The 23,451-nt window shown below is 41.4% G+C and overlaps 1 protein-coding gene across 1 annotated transcript in view; it reads right to left on the reverse strand.

The window, feature by feature from the left end:
- SMPX (small muscle protein X-linked) overlaps positions 1-22,656 on the reverse strand; it is a 53,373-nt gene extending 30,717 nt beyond the window's left edge. The window contains exons 1-4 of the mRNA XM_086387248.1: positions 22,468-22,656; positions 18,823-18,879; positions 7,424-7,510; positions 706-854 (exon numbers count right to left, since the gene is read on the reverse strand). Coding sequence (XP_086243374.1) covers positions 720-854; positions 7,424-7,510; positions 18,823-18,861 — 261 coding nt within the window. The 5' untranslated portion in view covers positions 18,862-18,879; positions 22,468-22,656 and the 3' untranslated portion in view covers positions 706-719. The remainder of the gene's footprint in view (positions 1-705; positions 855-7,423; positions 7,511-18,822; positions 18,880-22,467) is intronic.
- Between the last annotated feature and the right edge of the window lie 795 nt (positions 22,657-23,451).

Genomic DNA, 23,451 nt, shown 5'->3' on the forward strand with positions numbered 1-23,451 from the left:
ATATTACCGAAAGTTCATTTCACTTCTGGGGGCTTTCTCACAAGAAACTTCTGCTGCCTCATCCCAGACATACTGGAATATTTCATCTCAGCTTGGCAACGCAAGCAGTACTGAGTACAATGACACACAGTCATCAGTTCATCTCATCCTGGCGTAACAGATACCGAGTGTGTATGGCTTCAGATCAGTTCCTGCTTCTGTCACTTTCTCCTCATCCAGGTTCCTGGATTCACTCTATGGTCATAGAATCTATTGTGTTTTGTTCTCACTTCTTTATTCTTTCATATAACTATGCTCAAAACACTGGATACTGTTCTGTTCTTTTGACTTGAAACAGCTCCTCTCTCTCCACTATAAAGGAACCTTATCAGCAGAAGTTACTTGTAAATGCCCTGGTAAGTCTGCATCAGTGTGACACAAGTAGCGTGGCCATTGTCATGTGTAGGACTGTCTCACTAAGAAGGTGACTAGGAAGGGGAAGGCAGGCCAACATCCTCAGTGGCCATCTGACTGGTCTGGGAATAAGACAGGCCCCAAAGCTTTGTTTACATACTGGAAAACCTTTGTGCCAGAAGCTCTGGTCTAACGTGAGAGCGCCAATACTTAGTAAACACTTCTGGAATTCCAGGCTTCTTCTGTGGAAGGGTTTCATAAACCATTTTTATAGTGGTCTTTTTGAGACAAAGGAAATAGTTTTTCACTCACCTTTTTTCTTCCAACTACTGTTCAGCTTTGGGGACATACTTCAGTTCACTTTTAATGTTCTGGATCTCCGATAGGTTGACTGCAGGTCCTGGAAGTTTCTTAGCTCCTGGAATTGGCTTCTTCTCCTCGTCCAAAGTGGGAGGAGCACCCTAAAGAAAAAATAAAAAGAGAAAAATTTAGCTCACTGAAAAAGACATATGGTCTCTTTGGGTCATGGACGTGAAGCCGAAAAAAAGCAAAAATAACATCAGTGTAATTCTAGCAGACTGACTTCTTCTTGTGCTGTTGTGATCCCCTCAGAGTTTCAGGAAGATCTCGTGCAATTTATGGAGGAATAAAGCTGGAAGAAAAACACAAGTAATTTCCCCATGACTTAGAAAACACAAGAGTACTGTGTCTGATACAGTGTCTGATAATTCATAAAAATTAGCACTAGTGAAAAGGATTTATGTTTTCAAGAGAAGTGTCTTACAAAACCAAATTTAATCTAGTGGGAAAGAAACCACCTTGCTGGGGAAAATTGAAGGCAGAGGGAGAAGAGGGTGACAGAGGATGAGATGGTTGGATGGCATCACCAATTCAATGTACATGAACTTGGGCAAACTCTGGGAGATGCTGAGGGACAGGGAAGCCTGGTGTGCTGCAGTCCATGGGGTCACGAAGAGTCAGACATGACTGAGCAACTGTACAACAACAAAGAATCCACCTGCCAGTGCAGGAGACACAATAGACTCACGTTCAATCACTGGGTCAGGAAGATCCCCTGGAGGAGGAAATGGCAACCCACTCTGGAATTCTTGCCTGGAGAATCTCATGGATAGAGGAGCCTGGTGGGCTACAATCCATAGGGTCGCAAAGAGTCAGATACAACCGAGCCACTGAGCATGCAGGCACGCACGCCCACACACACACACACACACACATACACACACACACATCATAATATCATAAGATGCCTTAAAGGCAGAGTTTGTAGACCATTAGTACACAGCCACCTCTAACAATGACTTGGTCCAGGAGTTTTCTGTTTTTTCGTTTGGGGCATATTGGCTGCCAGCCTTTGTTCCAATGATGTTTCTGGGGTACAGAAACAAACTGACATAAACAAAGCCTCTTTATATCTGGATGGGAGAGGATGCAGCGGCAGAGGAGGGCTTGCCCCTCCTACTTTGGAAAGTATTTTACGTTTTCTGTTTTTCTGTTGTGGCTTTAGAGCAGGAGCACATTCTATACTTGTTTTGGTGGCTCCTCCAACTACTGGTAGGGGCTTCCCTGATAGCTCAGTTAGTAAAGAATCCGCCAGCAATGCAGGAGACCCCGGTTCGATTCCTGGGTCGGGAAGATCCGCTGGCGAAGGGATAGGCTACCCACTCCAGTATTCTTGGGCTTCCCTTGTGGCTCAGCTGGTAAAGAATCAGCCTGCAATGTGGGAGACCTGGGTTCGATTCCTCGATTGGGAAGATCCCCTGGAGAAGGGAAAAGCTACCCACTCCAGTATTCTGGCCTAGAGAATTCCATGGACTGTATAGTCCATGGGATCGTGAAGAGTCGGACACTACAGAGCGACTTTCACCAGTTACTGGTACAGAAGCGCACAAGCACACTTGTGGATAGCTGTTTTGCTGATTAATCCTGAAAATTTCCCATAGTGACAAATCTATGCCTCTGTGTACATACACCAAACACACAGATTTACAGGGGCTGTAAAACAGTAAGATCCATTGCTGTTCGTGACTCCTAGGACCCCAACGAAGTATTGCAGATGGTTGCTGGATAGCTCCTTCCTCCTATTTGCTAGCGGTGAGGTGCCTAGTCTCCGGGGCCCTGGACTGGAGGTGCTGGAGGAACATTTGATCTCTGTGGCAGCCACAAGAGCACGCCTCTCGGATCAGTTTCCTGCAGGGAGGATAATTGAATGACAGCCCCAGCTGCTTTGCCCTGAGATCCGCCCATCACCATGCTGAGGTCACACTTCCCACGGCTGCTCGTGGCCAATGGCTGAGCGTCATAGGATCTGAAGGCGGGCTTGCTTCTGGGAGACCTGGGCCTCCTCTGGGAAGGACTCGAGAATTTTCCTGAGAACAGTACTGTTGTCTAGGTCACTTCAGCCCCACTCTCCGCTCCATGATCCTTCATCTGCATCACGGTCTCATGTTTCCTGACAGGTGTTTTCCCCAGTAAATACTTTGCCCGTCGAATCTCCTCTTTGGGTCTGCTTCTTGGAGGCCCAGACTAACATAGGCTCTCTGAGACTGGCAGAGCTCCACCTGCTGGGCCAGCAACTGAGTGAACCGGTTCAGTTATGGGAAAAAGAATAAGAAAGAGCACGCTTGTCTCAGGTTCAAGCCCTGTGCCGTACGTGTGCCAGCCAGTCCTGTACGTGTGCCAGCCAGTCCTGTAACTCGGGTAGTAAAGCCCAGGCTGTGCTTTAGCCCCCATCGGGCTCCTACATCTAGTTCTCGAGTTGTCTGAACCCTAAAGGGAAAGGGAAGAAAGTTTCCCAGACTTCAACCACTTACGTGGTGCATGTACAGAAACGCTTTTAAATTGTTTATTTAAAGGGCTGAATAGAAATATAAAATAGTGAGGTGCTTGTCTTCTCCTATAGGCTAGTGGTTTTTCCTCTGGTCATTTTCTTAGATTCTGGCACAGTGCTAATGAAATAGCTAACATGTCACCCACACGAAATGAGAGTCATGCAATGTCAACTCTACCTTTGTAAATACCCACAGAATGTTGTTTCCCTGAGTCATTGTACAGAGCCATAGGCTCAGCTTCTTTGCATCCTTTGCACACATTCATCATTTATAAATGCAGATTTAGAAGCAGTAGGTAAAACTGTTAAAGCTCCACCTAGAGGACAAGGTATTCTGAAACTGTGTTCATTAGGCTTTTGAAAAGAAATTTTTAGCAAGGCTGTAAGGTGTTCTTTTTAGAAAATATATGTGTAGTGGTGAGATGAAAAATGTTTCCTCACTTATAAACATTCCCATGGTTGTTAGGTGGATAGAGCTTAATACAGAAACATGAAGGAGAAAAAATATTTCTAATTCCTTCTGTTAAGTTCCCAGATAAGTCACAGTCACTTTATAATTTCAAAATGTGCTATATTACCACAATTAACACCTAAAGCCGATGTGTGCAGTTATGTGTCTGTGTGCAAAGATTTATTGTGTGAACATACACAGTTAAAGGATGAAAATATTGGACATTAGGCATTTTCCTGGAAATTTATTAAAACCTCAGTGCACTGTGATTTTTATTTATCAAGGTAAAACTTTTAGCTCTTGATTTGGTAGGGTCACAAATAATGGAAAGTTATAAGTGGATATATTTAAGAAGTAGGTTTTAAGACATTGACTCAGGAAGGGGTTAGTGGTGGTACATACTCTTAGTTGAATCTTCTCTCATCTTTTAAAAAATAATGCGAATCAGATTCCATTTTTTTCTATGAATTTGTTATCATAAGAATTATAATACATTAAGGCATGAACAAGCAGGGTCCAGATGGTGCCATTTGGCTGAGTATGCTCTCTTTTCTTTTTTAAGTAGATATTTGAATTGAGAAAGAACATGGAGGACACTCTTTGGTTTTAGATAAAACTTAAGAGACAGCTTATCAACCCCCAGGCCAGTCCCAGTTTCAGGAATGGCTATTGTCAAACAGAAATGTCCCTTTTGGGGGTGACAGAGTATTTGTAAAATTGAGCAAAATGATTAACCATTTTCCAGCTATCTCACCTTCCTCTTCCTTTTTACTGCCAAGTGCCCTGAGTTTTCCCCTAAATTCTCTTTTGTACAACAATACAGCCTGATATGCTCATTATGCTCAACCACTGAAGACTGAAAAATAACAGCAAGCACACTACTAACACATTCAATCCTCACATCAATCTTCAATCCACAACCATTATTATCCCTGCTCTGCAGTTGAGGAAACTGAGGAACAAAACTAGGGGGAGGGGCAAGAAACTTGCCCATGGCCTCACAGCTAGAAAGTAGTGAGACCAGAATTCAATAGTGTGTTTGCATTGGGAAATAATGAACAGAAAATCCCAATGTGCTATTTTGTGGCTTGATAATGATGGAATTTGAGTCAAAAGTAAGATTTGGGAGACAGAGTAGGGGCTTGTCAGTATCCTTCAAATCACTTTAATCAAGCAACTGCATTGTTTTGGGCAAAAGACCAGCCCAGCTTCTTAAGATCTGGTTGTAAGGCTTCTGTGTCGGGCACACGCCAAGTTCTGGCTGGGCCGAGCAGATGGAGAGCACGCTCCAGCTCTGCAAGCAGAGCAAGGGCTCACAGAGACCTTAGGTGAATGGGAGGCCCAGCCAGTGCTCACAGGCCTTGTCACATGAGCCATCCTGGCTTCCTGCTAGGGTCCCTCCTCTTCTTCACATCTGAGGTAGTGGCAGGATTGAGATGGGGGAATTCCTGGCTGTGACAGAGATGGGCTGTTCTGTTCAGGGATAGTATATTATGTCCTCGACTCTAGACAGTAGTTATCTTAATGCAAAGCTAGGCAATGAATCCCAAATCTAAGAAAGTGAGCAATTCCAAGGTTTTAAACTGGATAGTAATAGAAAAGCGGGGCAGTACAGGTTAGTTGAATTCAGATTCCATTGTCCCATTCAAACTATGTGACAAGAGGTGGCTCAGGCCTTGCAGCCAAGCCAAGCACCTAACTTTCCCCCTGCAATACTGTTTTCATGAGAACCTTACTCCAACATTCAGCCCAGATACCGCCCCTCCCGAAGATCCCAGGAGCTCTTACAATAAGGGATACCACCCTTCGCCAGCCTCCTGATCCATGAGCCCCACGAAAAAGATGTACCTCAACTCAGGAAACATTCCTGGGGTCTCCAGATCTCTGTGGATACCTCGCTTCCTCTATCCCACAAAGCATGTCGGTTGGCCATTTGTTTATGTGGTTGGTCATAAAATAGGTTTTCACAACCCAGGCTGTTATCAGGCTTTAGCTATTTTGGAATGTGCTGGAACCATCAGACTGGAAACAAGGCAAGAGTAAAAGCAGATTTCCTAACTGGGACACTCGTGTGGAGAGAGTACCAGCTGTAAAGAAGTGAGGGCCATGTCTACCACAGAGGAAGATGAGGGGCAAGCCTCCAAAACAACTGTCATATCAGTCAGTTTAGTGAGAAAAGAGAGTCAAGCTACCTTGCAACTGTTTGCTAGACACAGTGACAGACACAGATTAGGAGGAAGCACAGGAAGAAAACCGAACTAATTAAGAAATTAAGAAAAACAGATGAATGGAGATGTGGGAAGAATGCCTTTCTGCCTTCCCTTCCACCTCCCTGGGCTATTTTCTTACAACATGCAAAATAATAGGTCCAGGAGTCCTTCATAAAAATTGGATAATTCAGTCAGTCAGTGAACAGTAATTTACTGAATACCTGCTAGGTTATGCCATGTACATTATATCACTGACTCTTTCCTTACAGAGACCCTTGGAGAAATGGGGGGGGATCGTATTTTGCAAACAGAGGTTCAAAAGGAGAGTTCATGATCATGAGCTAACTGGTGGCCAGATTAGCAGCAGCAGAACTTGAAATTATCTACCATTAAATCAGAGTAGGGCTGGATCTTTTCAGCTTTTATGTTTAAAATGTTACTCATCAAGGGTGACTGAAATTCCAGAACTTGGTGATGTCACTCAAAGATTCTATCTCCTTTCAAAAATTATCTTTCTCTTTATAGGGGGCTGGAACCACTAACTTAGGACCACATCAGTAATTATTTATGAGAAAGCAAAAGGTTAGATGCAGGACAACCAAAGTTTTATTATGAAATTTTGAAATGCTGATTCTTTTGGACCAAATACCAAAAAGGTCACCTAAAACTTTAAAGAACTCTTCACCTTTTAAAAAACAAAATACAGTTTGCAGTGCCCTGTGACTTTATTTATTGCTCCAAGACCTTAACTTTTTTTTTTTCAGACTCAGACCTTCCAAGTTTCATCAGTAAAGTCACAATTGAGGAAAAATATAAACATTTGGATGGGGAACTATTCTCTATTTTTTGTACCCATGATGAATTTTAGCCCCCATTTTAGAAGACTGGGTATTTGAATTTGGAGGAAACATAAAGAATTAGAGGGAGGGGGAAAATTCAGAAATTGATAGACTCCCTTGCAAGTTTCTCTTTTCAAAGGAAATATCCAGGGATTGGGGCTTTCTGTTTGAATCTGCAAGTAATTTAATGTGCTTATTACCTGTGTTCCCACTGGGGTTCATTGCTCATCAGAAGCTGTACTAAGTGTATCCTGCTCGATTCAATAAAAGCTTGGAGTGAAAACTTACCAAGCTCGTGACTACTACTGAATCAAGAGCATCTGAGAGGTTCCACTTCCCCCTACATATACACGTACACAGACACAAACACACACACATAGCAGACACACAAGCTGACATAGACAATGAATAAATAAACTAGATGCCAAACTCAGCATCTTCCAAGTACCTGGGCCAGGCACTTAGAGTCAGCTGAAGGGAAGTGAGAGGCAGTATGTTTCAATGGCTGACTGAGCAAGAAAGCCAAAGAAATGTGTGTTCTATGTGATGACTCCTTGACCCACATCCACTTGTGCCCTCCTCGTCCTGGAAAGCTGGCCCTCGCCTTGCCTCTGGGCCCTGTCTAGTCAGGATATTGGAGGAGGAAGATGGTGCCGAGTTCTACCAGCTCAGTTTTCCTCACCTCCTCTATCTCCGGAGTACATTCTTTTCTTCTAGGGGGTTGCCCAGCTCCTGGCCGAAAGGCTCCCATTGGGATATTGATATTTGCCTAAAAGAGAAAGCAGGGAAGATTTAGCTTAAGAGAAGTAAAAAAAGGCAATAACATTCTGAGACAGTAATCATTGTCAGGCAAAACAAATCTGAAAAGTACATCTTTAAAGCTTTTCACCTCAAGAAAATTGCTATAATGACAGTACAAAACTATGCAAAGGATAATTTGACTTCCATTTATTCCACATTTGTGGTACTCATCCTTAGGTCTGTGCAGTGATTTCACAGCTCCCTACTGGCTGAAAGAATTGGAAGACAGTTTGTTCTGGCTGTTGCCCTCCTGGGGTGCTTAATATTTTCTGCTCTCTGGGATGAGGAAGGAACACATAATTCTAGGAGAGGAGGCAATGGCATTTGCACAAACCATCCCACACCTTAGTCCTCCTTCAGCTTCCTTCAGATTTACCACAGGAGGAGGGCAATGATACCTCCTAAACCGCCTCTTCCTTCCCGTAACGTCCTATGGCTATTCTCACACTTCCTTAGGTCTCTGTAATTGACACTCTTTTACCTTCTCCCTGACGCACCACTGTGTGGATCAGTGCATGAGGAAAGTGCTGGAAAGTCAAGTTCATTGGTACCACAGTTCATAGATTCTTCTCCTTCAAGATGACATACTAATTTCCATCCATTAGTAAAAATAAAAAACTTTCTAGAACACACTAAATATGCTAAACATTAAATTATGTAAGGAAAATAAATGACACAGTAATTCAGACTTGGGAAAGAATATGTAAATTTGAATTTTGTGCATATTTCATCTGTTATCAAAAGGCAAGAATGTTTAATGCAGACCAAAAACATTTTCACCCAGGAGTATCACTCATATAAAACAAGCATTAAGACTTTTCTTTAAGGCAGAATGTATTCTTTCTCACTTGAGATAAAAGTGTTGCCTTATGAGTAATTGGATATGTGGGCTTGAAAAATTGAAGTTGCACTTTGATGTTATGAATGAAAATGATGCCTGAGCAAAGGGAGCAAAATATTTTGTTACCTTATGACTCAATTTAGACAATTTTGGTACCACAGCAAACGGAATCATTAGGAAGTGTATTTGAAACTGCCTGATATGAGTTCTGTTGCCAGGGGAATGTTTAACTCAAGACACAGAAAGTATCCAGTGTCCATGTTCATGCAACATGGAGGATCTATGTCCTGTTCTGTGTGACTTTTTCCACACAGAGGCTTTAAAACTTTTTTCCCTACTAGAATAAGGCTGATCCCACAGAAAAGAAACAGATTAAAAAGTGTTTGTAGTACATATCCAGGGAGGTCCATCACCTTTCCTAGGGCAAAAACATGCCAAGAAGTTTTTGGGGTCAGTATGTATCATATATGTTCAAATATAATCACAACACAATTTTAGAGGGAAGCATTTTGCAAATACTAAGGCTGAACCTTCTATGCTATTTCTCTGCTTACTGGAAGCGTCAGGTGACCTTAAGAAGGGAGGAGGGGGAGCATAAGACAAGGGGGAAAGTATGTCTTATATGGTGGCAAATACTGTAGCATACTTCATGAATTCCAAAATGCACCTCTTTTAATATCTCTGAAATCAGAGTGCCTTACAGACAATGGTATCTTAATTTTTAATAGGTGCATTGGTTTTATTTCTTAGAAAGACATAAAATACTGGTGTTTTACAATAGACAGTGTCTTAGATTGGTTGAAATATCATTAGGGTCCTGAAATAAGATCAAAACAATGTAAACAAGACTCACTGAGGATGATATATATTGAACCAATAACTTTCCATTACTACAGTTTGGGTGAAAGAGGGGAAAAGTTGATATAGGGATTATTTGGAAAAAAGTTAACTGGCTAAAAGTTTAATTAGATCACCACCATCCTTACCCATTTATTAAGCATTTACAGAGGGCATCTTCCTAATAGGAAGTTCAAGTTAGCATAATTGTTTCTGAAATATAAGATTAGTAAGCTAACCCATTTAATCAAGTGTGTATGCCTTACGGTAGGTTGTGGTTTTCAGTAACGGAACATGTAAAAATCATCCAGGATAATGTATTTAGTAAAGCACATGGTCAGGAAATACCACCTTTTCTTGCTCAAAGATTGATTTTAGCAATGCATGTGGCCTCTCCATGGTCCATGGGTGGCCTATGGTAGAAAAAAAGAGCCCACTGCTAGGAGTGGCTACAGCTACTCTCTGCTTGGAAAAGTGACAACTGCTCTGAGTCATATCTTCCCCATTTGTTTAATAAGAATATTAGGCTTCATGAGTGGTTTTCAAACCTCTTGTCCATGGAACCCTTCTTTTAAGTAAAGCATGGTGAGACTATCTAAAATGCAGACCCAGTGGAGATGGACCTGCTCTGGCCAAGGTGATGGGGTGCCCAGATCCCACCTCCTTCCCCCAAGCCCTGGGCCATGAGCAGTTCCAAGGAACTCGGGGCCCAATCTGATAACCATTGGAAGGGATCATCCCTAAGTGGATGAGTATTGATGTACATTTAAAATGTTCACTCTGCCCATGGTTAAGATGTCTGTAATTTACTTTTAGCCACTTTAGCATAGACAGTGTGATATTTTATATACACAGATTGGTTTAAACTGCAGTTGTAGGAAACACCATTGCTCTAACTGGGAGTTCATCTTCCTGGGGTGGTTAGGTAATAAAATATTACTAAGACCGCATTCTCCAGATGGTGCTTCAAGTGTTTTCTGTTAGCCTCGTCTCCACCAATGCCTGAGACTTTAATGTTTGCAGAAATGTCAAAAATAGGTGAGATAATGAAATGAGTGTTAGAAATGGCTTCTCTTGGTGAAGGTGGAGGAGGTTAAAATATGTAGAGTGGTTAAAATATTTGAGAGAACTTTCCCATACTGCTGAACAGAGTGTAAGGATCTGATGCCTATAGTTTGCATCTTTAGATTCAGAGCTCAGAAGAGTGATCCCTAGATGGGCCTGTCTCCAGCCATTGATAATGAGGAATTCCAGCTTACAGCTGCCAGCCTGGGGCAACAGAATCCCCACAGGAATCTTTTCTGCAAACTGGCAGTCACTCAGAGCGCTTAAAGGGACGAGAGGCGAGGCTTCACCCAGCTCACAGACAGACTGTGCAGATGGTTTCTGCTTGTTCGCTAACAAATGTGTGCTGACAAAGTGGCAGAGTTGGGTTGGGACTAGCTTTCACCTTAACCTGGCGGTGATACTGTGGAACAGTGACTGCCTCTTCCCCACCCCCACCCACTGCCATATTCACCCCAGACCCCAAGATTCAGCCTAGGTTGTTGTCACACTTTCATCCTTACCACAAACTTCTGAGGTTCAGACTGTCAGCTTCATTTTATTCACAAAGAAATTGAGCCTCACAGAGGTTAGATGACATACTCAATGTCACACAAACAGTTCAAGAAAAAGCCAGGATTCCAGATCCACATTCCCTGACCTTAGGGACAGACTTTTTCACTCTATCAAACTCCTCTCCAAAGAGCTCTTTTCACTTGACCAAAGTTAACTCTAACCACTCTCACATTCTCTAAACCAGCTCTAAAATTGCAAACTCACACCTTGAGAATGGCCTTGGAAAAGGGGCACAAAAATGGATAATTCTAGAATAGGTGTCAAAGGAACACTGAAAAATGAGCCATTAATTAACTGGCTTGATGCTTTTTCATCTTTAAGGCATCACTCAAAAAACCAGGAACCTAAATGGGTTTTTTGACAGGATCTACAGCAGCCTATGAACATGTCAAGTATCCAGTCGTTAATATACACACCAAGGGAATGCCGGCAGAGCACTTTGTAAATAATTAGAGATGATTCGTTAATATAATTGTAGGGTGGTGATATCTGAGTGACAAATTATAGACTAAATTAGAGCCATAGGAAAATTCCTTATAATTTGAATCTCACAGAAATGTATAGAGCTATAGCGCTCTGTTTTTATTCCATCAGTGGGAGAATTGTCATGTTCTTGTTTCTTTCCGTGTCCTGCTCTGTTTGAACACAAACAGAATACCTTCTCAATGACTTGATTTTTCCATCTGCAAATTGAGCATCATATTCACTACTCAAAATGGGTTTGGAATATGAGCTACATTTTTATGAAAGAGTAAATAAACATAGAAATCAATGACCTTGGGTTGATATAAGGTTGGACTTCCTTCTTTATATAGATTCTGCATAAATGTAAAGGAAGTGGGCTTTTATTTTTCTTTTGTAACACATTCTCTAGCATTTTTTCCGTCCTTGAGATGCATTCATCTTAGATATTTTTAAATATGCCTCTGACACAGCAGACCCACTGCATCACTTTCCCAAGCTATACATAATTTGTTACATCCTCAAAGTCGGGAATGGAAAAAATCTACTAGATCATCTTTTGCCAGAACAGGATACAGTTCCCTGATAATAGACCTATCTGATGTGAAATGAATACTACACTTGATCTCACCAGGTAAAGTAAAGCTGAAAGAATTCCCTGTAAGTTAATTCCACCAGTCCCTTAATTATTTGTATCGTTCTCCTGCTTGGCTCCGGGCTTTGAGCCCGAGAATTCTGGAAACAGTATTCCCTCCAAAGCCACTCCTGTGTGACTTACAATGCAGTGACATCTTTACCCAGTGGGCTGGGTTCTGATCGCTGCCAGCCACTGAGTACTGACAATCCCACTCCACTTTGCTTTCCAGAGCCATTGTCCTCTGATCTCCCCCTCCTTTTGGTCCCCACTCCATCTCTCTTTTTAGTGTTCAGTCTTTGGGAGTTTCCTCCCATTGCATATTTGTTTCAGATGACTCCCTGTGGGTTCTAGCTTTCATTTTCAGAAGTTTCCAGCAGCTCCTGCCAGAATCTATAGCATCCCCCATGCCTTTCTCCCATCCCGCGTGTAGAAGAACCCCTACAGGGTTGCATTTTGCAGTATTTCTTCCTGAGCTTTCCTATTCTTACATCCTAGTCCTTCTCTGAATGGAGCAGGGTATGGCATTTTGAGATTTCTAGCATCTTCACAGAATTTCAGAAAGAGATGTGTTTTACCTATATCTAACTAAAAACTAAGATTTCTTATTTAATGTATTAGCCCAAATTAGGAAGTCAGACAGACACACACACACACACACACACACACATACATACACCATCTAAAATATATTCAACCCATTTTAAAATAAAATTCTATATCACTGGAATACATAACTTCTTTGTCTGTAGAGATTCTTGAAATGTGAAATGGATTCAGAATACACAAAACTTTCCCACTCAACACCATTTTGAGAAACTCCCACTCAGCCCCAGTTCTTCACTCATGATGTTTCAAATTGAAAGGTTTTTTCCCCGCTCTGTTCTCAACACTTTTTGTTCTCTTCAATAATTTCCTGAGTGACTCAACCATAGTCTTGTCATCCAGGGAAAAGCAGATATCAAGAATGTACTGTACAGCTATTAAGATAATGTGTACAATTGGTTGGAGGTAGGTTATGTTTCTGATGTACTTGTGAATGTCAGCCTCAAAAAATGACATCTTTTCGTCAGTATATGGCTGTTTGCCTCATGTCACCAATATGGAGCCCTGGGCAGAGCAGCAAAGATCACCAGCTGGAAGTAGCTCTAGAGTCAAATTGCTCCATTTTAAGTTCTGGCTGCACTTCAAAGAAACCAGCATTGGAAATCATAAACAATGGATTACAGTGGTTTACTTAAGAAAGGAACAGTAGATCCAAGGTCAAAAGAAAAACGTGGTAGATGAAAATTCGTTTTTTTCTCTTTTACAAATTTAAATAAAATAGTAAAGAAAGGTATGTATCATCATTATTATTTTTAGCTTTCATAAATATATTTGATTAACTGACAAACCATGGGTGGTGATAGTCTCTTCCTTTGTACCAAGGACTGTCATATACCTGAAATCTTTTTTTAAACTGAAAATTGTAAATGGGATTAGAGTCCCTAACACCTGTCTGTAATTCTTTTTGTCGGGCTGTTTTCTTCTTCCATGGAGCCCTTATGCCCTGGGCAATGGAGCGTGGAAGAGCAATGGTAATGGATGGGGAAAGAAAAGACGTACTAAAACTAGGGGCATCAAGATATTCTGTTCTACACATGGATTGGGTGATAATGGAAACTTCCCATGGTAAGAGGCCACACACCAACTAATGATGCAAGGCTCATACAATCATTCCTCTAAAATGTATGATAAAGAAGTTAGGTCTAGTTTCACAAGCAGCTTGATTAAATCAATTAAGCAGAGTGGTAGGATTCAGTGGCCATGGTCATTTGTATTTCCAGACCACGTTTGTCACTGAGTTACTGTACTTTGTACTTTTCACTCCTAGCCGACTTACATGTAAGGTGACTTTAATCAGTGTAAACTGTTAGCTGCTTATGCTGAAATGCTGATAGGCGTTCTGCATGTCAGTTTGAGGGCTTTAAAAGGGAGGATTCAGCATCTATAAAACGGTAATTCTCTCTCCAGTAGCCTTGGTCAGTATGATTACCTTTCAGATAGTCTGCTCCCACCCCTCCATCCTTATTCTGTGTGCCAAGGTGGAGATGGTAAGCAATGAGACTGGACAGTTTTGCAGGGTGGTTCCTGACATGGGCTTTGGGATTAAGCAAGTTGGGTTCAGCTCCTGACTCTTCAACTCACGTACTGTGTGATCCTGAGTGAGTGCTTTTGCTTCTCCAAACCTTTCATTACAATCCATGGAAATCCCATTGCATTGTGCCAAGTACATAGTAAACCCGGAAGAAACTGTGACTATTATAATCATCCTAATAATAAACCTTAGAAATTAGTCTCAAGAAGTTCATAGATCATATGGTAGTTCTATTTTTAGTTTTTTGAGGAACCTCCATACTGTCCTTTTAATAACTATCTGTAATGTTGAAATATCTGAAATATCTGTAATGTTGTCCTTTATGGTGTCTGTAATGGTCAAGATCAAATTGTGAAAGGTAATAGCTATTACTATTTTAAGCTAATAGGTTTTTCAGTGTTTTTGTGTAGTAATGATTAACCTGTAAGTGTGACTTCCAAAGAGATTTAAGGCAGACTGGCATACAACAAAGGGATATAAGTAAATTCGACCAAAGTAAAAAGTTTGTAGACTGTTAGAGGCTGGACAGAGGCTTACAGGTCATTTAATGCAGCATCACTCCCACCCAGCTCCCATGCCCTTGGCAGCTCACAAGGACCATGGGGGCGTGAAGTCACAGAGCCCAGCTATGACTAGGATACAGGACTCTTTTCCGTTCAACCATGAAACTCTCAGATCTCGTGGGAAAGGACAATAATACTCTATTCACTTTGATCATCAATGGAGAAAAAGGGCCATTGATGACCCAGAGAACATTGGCTCTCAGTGGGCTGAGGCTCCAGGGAGGCCCCATGATACCTTCCAAAGGGGGTGTGTTCAGGAGGCAGGGGAAAGACAGGCATGTGCTGCCAGTGGTCATTGTCACTTGGTCTCATTAGACTTAGTGAACAGATCGCTGATGGGGTTAGATTTCCCGGCAGCTCTAGCTTGCCCCACCACCTGTCACGTCACATTCTTTCATCTGAAAGTGTCAGATCCACCGTGCCTAGTGTGCTGAGGTTACCTTGGTTGCAACTCCATTCCCATCAACAATGGGGTTTAAGAAGCAGACTACAGAGTACAAAACCAGGGTCAGCAAACGACAGCCCATGGGCCAAATCCATCCTGCCACCTGTTTTTGCAAAGAAATTTTCACTGACACATAGCCACCCCCATTCACTTGTATATTGCCTATGGCTGCCTTTGTGCTGTCACAGTAGAGTTGAGTAGTGCTACAGAGACCCAGTGATCTGTAAATCTTGAAGTATTCACTATTTGGTTCTTTACAGAAGAGGTGGGCCACCATCCAGTCCAGAACCTTATCAGCTGCTTGGAAGACTAAGGCCCTCTCCAGGCTATGGAAGGATTAACTGATTTATTCAGGATATTTTTATGCCCCTGGCATAAATGAGATTTCATTAACACAGTTGAAAGAAATGTAGACTTAGAATCTTCTTATAATTCAAACACAGTCTCTTCTTCAATGTGAATGTGAAAGACAACTATCCATGTCCTCTAAGGGTGGGTCTCATGGGAGGAGATGGAAGCAGCTGAGGAGAAAGCAAGGCCATTCCATGCATTACTTGGATAATTGGAAGAACCATCTCTTAAGGACTTTGTGCGCTGTAAACCAGGCACTTGCCGTACATTATTTTGTGTATTCATTATAACAATCCCATTCAGTAGTATGATTGTCCTTATTTTACAGAAGGATAAACTAAGGATAACTAAGTTCACAGAGTGAGTGAATGGCCAGGTAGAGATCTGTAACCATTTGGCCTCATGTTGTCTAAAGCACATAGGTACAGTAATTCAATTACCTATGCCTGACTGCTAGAAGTATGGTTGACAGTGGCTTCAACTTGCTCAATCCAGACAAAATAGAGATCTAGCCATTACTTCTAGAAGTTTACACTGAAAAATACTATCCTACAAGATACTCATTTCAAAGGTCCAATATGTTTAAAAAGTATTGCATGTATCACTGCCTTCTTGGAAATTGCAAAGTTATTAGCAAGTTATGGACTCTGAGAAATCCTGCAGTAAGGATCCTATTCAACTTTGCTTAGTGCAGTGTTTCCAAACACTTTTTCATGAAACTTTTTAATTAACAGCATCTCACAAAACAACTCTTCCAAGAGACACACTTTGGGAACCACATGATTACAATGATGATGATTGATAATAATGGCTAATATTTATTGAGCAGTTGCAATAAGCCATGGATTGACCTAGGCATTTACACATATGGATTCATTTAACCCTCACAACAACCCTATGAGCTCACATGTGATGAATTCCCCACTTGACAGATGAGGAAACCGAGGCACAAAAAGGATGAAATAAGTTGCCCAGTCACATAGTCCTGGAGACCATGAGCCCCTCAAACTCCAGGATCAGGTTTCAATTCATCTTTGCATAGCTGACACTTCGTATAGTGACTGGAACAAAGCATGCGCCCAGAATATGACAGCTGAACTGGATTAGAGATAAGAGCCTAATAAAAAGAAGTGGCTAGAGTGTGTTGAATAGAATATTTAAGATCTTTAGTATTTATACAACGAGGGCACTCCCTCATCAGTTGAGGTTTCTATTTGTTCTGCATAAGACCATACCCTAGATAATGTTCCTACAATAAAGCATTTTGTACTGTGTAAACATTTTCATATTTTATTTAATAGACCCTACTTTAGGTTAATGTGAGATGATAGGAAAATATCAGATAGTGCAGATCCTATTTAACCACAAGAAATAAAATTTCATTTGAAGGGGCATTAAATTAGGCTTTCTGTCTGGCATAAAATACATTGAAAGAGGTGATACCACATCCATAAGGAAGTACTGTATTGCCTTTGTTGGTAGAGTAGATGGATTTTTTTAATTTTTATTTTTATTTTTTAACACATAAAACATTTTGTATTGGAGTATAGCTGATTAGCAGTGTTGTGATAGTTTCAGGTGAACAGTGAAGGGACTCAGCCATACATATACACGTATCCTAGATGGATTTTTTAAAAATGCAGTATAACAACAGCTATTATGAACAGTCAATGAGAGTTTTTTTAAATATTACAGACCTAAAAATATATCAAGGTCAAAATTAATAGAATACTGATGAGTTTTCATTGTAGATTTGAGGGAGGCTAGGAAGCACTAAGGAAGAAAAATCAACACATTTTCAGCTGTAAAAGGAAAAGAAGAAAAGGCAGACTGAGAGACTATGTTTTTATGTTCTGCAAAATAAAAAGGAAATTTTGTTTAGTACTTCAAGAGCTTCAAGTGCAGTGATTAAATGGTATTATTTTTTTGTCACTTTAATGTAGAGCATAGAGCATTCCTGAATGATTATTATAATAACAGTTTGACCCTTAAGGAGGGCTTACTATACTGTTTTAAGCATCTTCTGTGTGCAGCCCAGAAGGTGTTTTAAGCATCACCAGGTGCAGCAGGTGAGTGCTGTTACCTGTTTACAGATGTGGAAACAGTACAAAATGGATTAAGGGTTGAAGCTCCAGTAATCTCTGGCTTCACAGCTTGTACCAGTAACAGCTACACACACTGGGTAACACTGACAGTTCAAAGGCTCAAGGATGCCTATGTGCCTGGGAGGCAAAATGAAGTCTACTACCAGTGTGGGGTACATCAGAGACTCATCAGGTGTACACCGGAGGGCAAGCATGGCAATGCAAAGTTGATTCCTGGCCGATAGGCCCTTCCTGGGTGGTTTGTTCTGTGACAGTTTTTCTGAGGTTATTATACATCTTACCACTTAAGGACCCCCTCCACGTAAGGCTATGCATTATCATGACAGGTAAAGATACATCCCTTCACCCACTTCCACCACCTGTGTGTGCTAGGATCCTTCACCTCACAACCTGACCACATACATGTCCCTTCAACATACAGTAAGTTGCTTATGAACAGGTGTATGTGTGATTGTGCATCAGACCCCAAGTATTCAGGAGCTGCCATATGCTCTGCAGTATTCATGAAAGTCCAGGAAAAAAAAAAAGTTTAAAAGTTCCATTAGAGAAAGTACAGATAACTCCATTTTGATGGAAAGGAAAGATGGAATTTTGCACAATAAAGCATTGTGCCCAGCATCTCAGGGTGGGAGCCATTTGAGAGTTAAACACTGAGCTCTTAAGACAAATAACAAATTTAGTATTGAGTCAAAACAAATACTAAAAGCTTTCTCTGTAATTGTGTTTGGGCTCCAAAATGCCTGCTTCCCCCTCCCCTTATTGTAGGTAACACTTAAGTCTGTTGAAGCAATCAAAGAATTTGTTTGCTGGGAGGGCATGAGGAGACATAATAGAATACAGACTTTAAAAGATAAACGCCCAAGCCTTGGGAAGAACACTTGACAAGAAAAGGATGTTTTTCAAGAACCATGTATTCTAAACAGATGGGTTGACAATGGATCTAAAAATGAAAATGGAATTTTAAAATTTCTATCAATGAGCATATCAAAAACTTACACATCAAAAAACATATCAAAAACATGTGCACTACATTTTTGTAGAAGGCCGTTTAATTCTCATTCATAAACTTTGAGTCCCTTACAATTATGCATATTTACACAGAAACAGCTTCTCCCTTCTCAGCTGTATATTACCAGCCTTTTTTCTTCCTGAATTGTACCTTATACAAGTCTTTCTTCTCTCTGTGAAGTTAATCATCAGGTGGGTGAACGATCACAGAAAGTCTGATTTATTAAGCAAACAGGCTGGAAGTTGCTGATGCGAACACGCAAATGTGTCTACTCACCTGGATGGCTCTGACATTGGAAACTGGCTGTTTCGACATACTGACGCGGTCTTATCCCTAAAAAAACAAGTAAGAAACTGTTAGAGGTGGTGGCGTTCAGATTCTCAGGAGTGATAAATTTGAATTTGACTCATGATTCAGCTGGGCAGTCACCCCTTTCACTGGCCATATATTCTTTCAGTCTCAGTTTCCGGTTACTTAGAGACTCTCCTTCCTCAGGCCTCAGGGACAGGGAACACTAGAGCACTGGATAAATCATTCAGGAGGAGAAATGCTGAGATGCCTTGCCCCTGATGCTCCTGATAGGCAATCAGAAACTTGAAAGGCGCTATCATCTCCTTCCCTGCCCTCCTGCCCTCCTGCCCAGAACGGCAAAGCAAAGAGGTTGTGGGAATAAAACACCTTTGTTTGGGGCCTCGGAAGCTTTCTGGTTGAAACTGAACTTTTGATCTGAACTGAGTTGTTGCCAGGGCTGTGCAGCCAGTCCATGGGGAGCGCCTCCCCTGCGTCAAACACCCAAGGAGAAATGGCCCATACTTCATTCCTATTACTGAGATGCTCTCTGCTCACTGGGCACGTATCTGTTCCAACCAGAGACCTGGGGGCCGCATCTCCCTGCTCTGTGTGTCCAGAGCCTGGGCTCTGTAAACCCAGCAGCTCGCAAGCAAGCTTCACCTCTGTCTTCTTTGCTTTTAATGAAACACTCTCTGGAAGCACATAGGACTTACATGATGGTGTCAGATCCCCAAGGTGAAGCAGTGCTTCCTTCTGAAAGGACCTTTGCTTTCTTTCAGTTGAAGACCTGACTTTGAGCCCAGTGACTAGTGGTCGTGGTCTACTGGGTTCAGGGAGCAGGGAACAGCCCAGCTCTGTACATGTGTTGTCTTAGCTTGGTCTATTAAATATGACAGGGAAAAGTGGTAAAGTTTGAAATTCAGTGAATTAAAAACATGCTGCTTTTTAAACCCCAAACTGTAAACTGGGTTGATTAGCATTTCCTCAATTGACTGATGTAAGAGTGTGGGTTACTGGTGAGTAATTGAACACAGCAGTGCCTGCATTTGCCACAAGTCCAATGTCACCTGAACTATGTCAGTCAGCATCCTGGGGCCCATTTCCTCTTCTTTAAATTTTACCTGCTTCACAGGTTGTGGTAAGAATCAAAATGACATAAGGGCCCTGAAAATGCCTTGTGAAGTATATAAAGGCATGATGCAAGTATTTATTGTTTTATTGCCATTGCTTTTAGCTGGAGACCTTTAGTTCTTTACTGCTATACAGTTTTAATACAGAGTAAGAATTGCGATAGTGATGCCCCACAACACTTTAGAAATAAAGGATCTGAGAACTCTGAAAAAAATCTTCAAAGTGTTAGGCTCTATTATATGAAGTTAAATCATTACATTATTTTTTAAACTCTCGTAAATAGTACATGCAACTATATGGTCTTTGGAATCACATACCTGAAAACAATGGGTTTTTTTTTTTTAAAGTTCTACCTGAATGTTTTGGTAATATACAGATATAGCCACCATGCATAAGGGTCTAGGTAGAATTATTTTCAATATGGTTAAAAAAATTAAAGAGCTATCACAAATCGAACAATCAGGAATGCATTTTGCTCTGTAATATGTTTCAGATAGATTGCTATCTTTTCTGCAGTGTAAAAAAGTCAATGAAGGATTTTAAATTTTTGGATCTAGGACACAAAGCTCAATTTCAAAAAGAAAAGCTTCGTAGTTTAATATTTAATGTTTCTATTCCTCAAAAGCTATTAGAAGTCAGGCAAAGCAATAATTCTCACAGGACTTTAAATATCTCATCCTATAGCATTCTCTATAGGTGTACAATTAAAGTTTAACTATTAACACTTGAGAACTTTAAAAAATGTATGTCAGTTTGAAATGTGGGGATTAGGAATTTATTTATGTTGTTAAAATAACAAGTTAAAATGTGACAAAAATAAGGCAATGAATGATTGCATTTGTACTGGATGGGTTTTTTTTTAATTAGACTGATTTTGTTTTTTGCTAAACTGGATTCGTTGTGTGTTGTGGACCCCTCAGCCTAACGGATGGCTATTCCTCGGGCCTTGTCTCCAATATAGCTTTGGTATAACCTTATTTGCATACAGATTCCTTCTCAACATATATGTCAGTCTGAGAGAGAGACACCTCTAGAAAGTTGGTCAGATCCAGCTCTAATTCCTTGCAAACAGGCAGATAACGTTCGTGTTCATCAGTTCTGCAGCCCATCCTGCTGTCCTCATTATTCTCAGAGAAATCAGGGCAAAGCACACTGGTGAATAAAAATAGACAGTGTTCCCTGGCTCTTTCATGGCCCTGCATTCACCTCCATTAGGGATGCAGGGTGTAGAATGCACCTTCCTTCTGTTTCTGCATGCTGCATCCCGGGCCCCCAAAAAGAGAGCTGTGCCTTAGATGTACAACTCCACTCACATCGGGACCACAGCTTTGCATCCAAGGAAACACTCTTTAGAGTACCTCTATTACTGCGTCTCCTAGTTCTGGCTTCAGTTGGAAAACACAGACAGTTTGACCAGGAGTGTATGGACTTTTACAAAGCCTGTATCATAATGGAAATGCTTGCCAGTTTAGCACGGTTGAATTTTCCTGGCGCTTGTGCAAGTCTGTGGGGATCTTTAATGGTCTATACGCTGAGTCATGAACAGTATTCCTCAGCTGGTATTTGATTGGACAGCATCTATATCTGACTTCTAAATAAGACTCTTTCATGTACTAAACATTTGTCAACATTAATAGCACTAATTTAAGAAGAAGGGAGTCAGAGGAAAATAAATCAATATACGGAGAGAGGGGGCTTTGTTCTTTTTAAAGGTCAATTAAGTGGCTACAGCTCAGTCTCACAGGGAATTATCTTCTGTCCTGCAGCTAAAAATAATTCCCAAGAAGGGTGCAGAAAGATGTTCAGCTGTCCAAACTAACTCTTTATTCAACTGTGCATGAGATGTGCCGAGAGGAAGAGGCAGTCCGTGTGCCACGCATCAGCCTCTGGTGCCCACACAGAGAGACAGGGTTGCTGCCCTCTCTGCTGGGTCTGGAGAACCCTGTGATCGAAGGGTGGCTTTCGAAAAGACAGTATTAACAGTTCTATAAGTTGATACAACTTTATCACTGAGGTCAAGCCTGGCACTTAGGGAGAAGAGAAAAGCGTTTTAAACTTGTAATGTGTTAACAGCTCTGGCAATGATTTGTGTTCAGGTAAACCAAAGAGCTAGCATCATAGCTTTTCTCTGCCCTTAGTTCTCCTAATTATTTCTAGGCTTACAGCTTGAGTCGGGTCTGCAGCTGATCAACTGGAACCCTGGCCATAAGAATCAAAATGACAGTGTTCAGGGTCAGAGTCATCTTAGCTGGACCGTGAAAATTTTCTTCAAGTCACTATCAATGAAAACTACTTTTAGTTCAATATTCTTTCAACCTCCCCACCCTCCGAACAATTTAGAAAACAGAAGCAGCAACATAACCAATGGAGAGTGAATTTACAAGGAAGTTACACCCTCTAGTTACAAGCCTACAAAGTTAGAAGTAGCCACTTCAAGTTAGGTAGCCAGGGAATTTCTTTCAGAAAACCCGGTTGCCCAAGGTGAGTCCTCCTGCTTACCTGCTTTATGCACTTGTTTCCTGCCTGAGGAAAGTCCCAGGCAGCCAGGTACAAGAACAAGGCTCCTCAGTGAGTGGAAGGGACGCCGGGTGTCCTCTGAGCTGTGATCTCGGTTCCGATGCTTTTCATGTGGCTGAAATAGCTCAAGCGATCTGTGCTTCACCCGGTACTGAGAGCTGCTCCCGGCTCGGGGCTGGAGGGGAACTCGGTTTAAGGATAAGTGTTAAAGAGAATTCCTGTCATAGTTCACAGTTGTTCTTCCTAAATATAGAGTTTGATACAAGCCATACGCTGCCTCCAAAAGGCTTGACCGTGCTGAAAGCAGGGCTCAAATGTCAGCCGGAAGGTGGCTCTGGAATCTTACTGCCCTCCTCATCTTCCAGAAGATGCTGGCTGCGTTTTCTCACAAATTCTGAGGGGGCACAGGCAAGTTTGAAAAGTAGGAAAACCTTCTATCTTTAGCTTTATTACCCAGAGGCCAGAAGACCGGGAGTGTTGAATAAAAAATTGGAGAGAGGCAGCACAAGCGCCAAGCAGTGTTTGAGTCCTCGCTTGGTCACCGAGGAGCTGAGAAAGTTACTTCAGAATCAGCACTCAGTCTGACTACAATGAACTATAAAACACCGTCCTTTTTGTAGGTCAAAACTGGTCACAGATTGACAAACTCGTGTGCTTCCAAGGCCCAGAGTCTCTCTCTGCTCAATTGCCTCTACTCATGGCAATGACTATAGCCTTACAATATGTGAGGCAAGAGAACAAAACAAAAGAGAGAATATCTATTTTATGTATGACAAAGGCCAGGACCAGGTATCAGACAAAACACTTTTTAAAGAGAACACTGCCAAATCCTAAAAAATATGCTCATTAGTTTTAGCACTACTTTTCTTTTCTTTTTTTACTTCTCTAGTCTCTAAAATTACCTTGGAACTTCTCTGGCAGTCCAGTGGTTAAGACTCCACCTTCCAGTGAAGGGGGAGTGAGTTC

Source organism: Bos grunniens, chromosome X (assembly GCF_055505025.1).
Source record: "Bos grunniens cultivar Pamir isolate PY7600 chromosome X, Bosgru_T2T1.0, whole genome shotgun sequence".
Taxonomy (NCBI): Eukaryota; Metazoa; Chordata; class Mammalia; order Artiodactyla; family Bovidae; genus Bos; species Bos grunniens.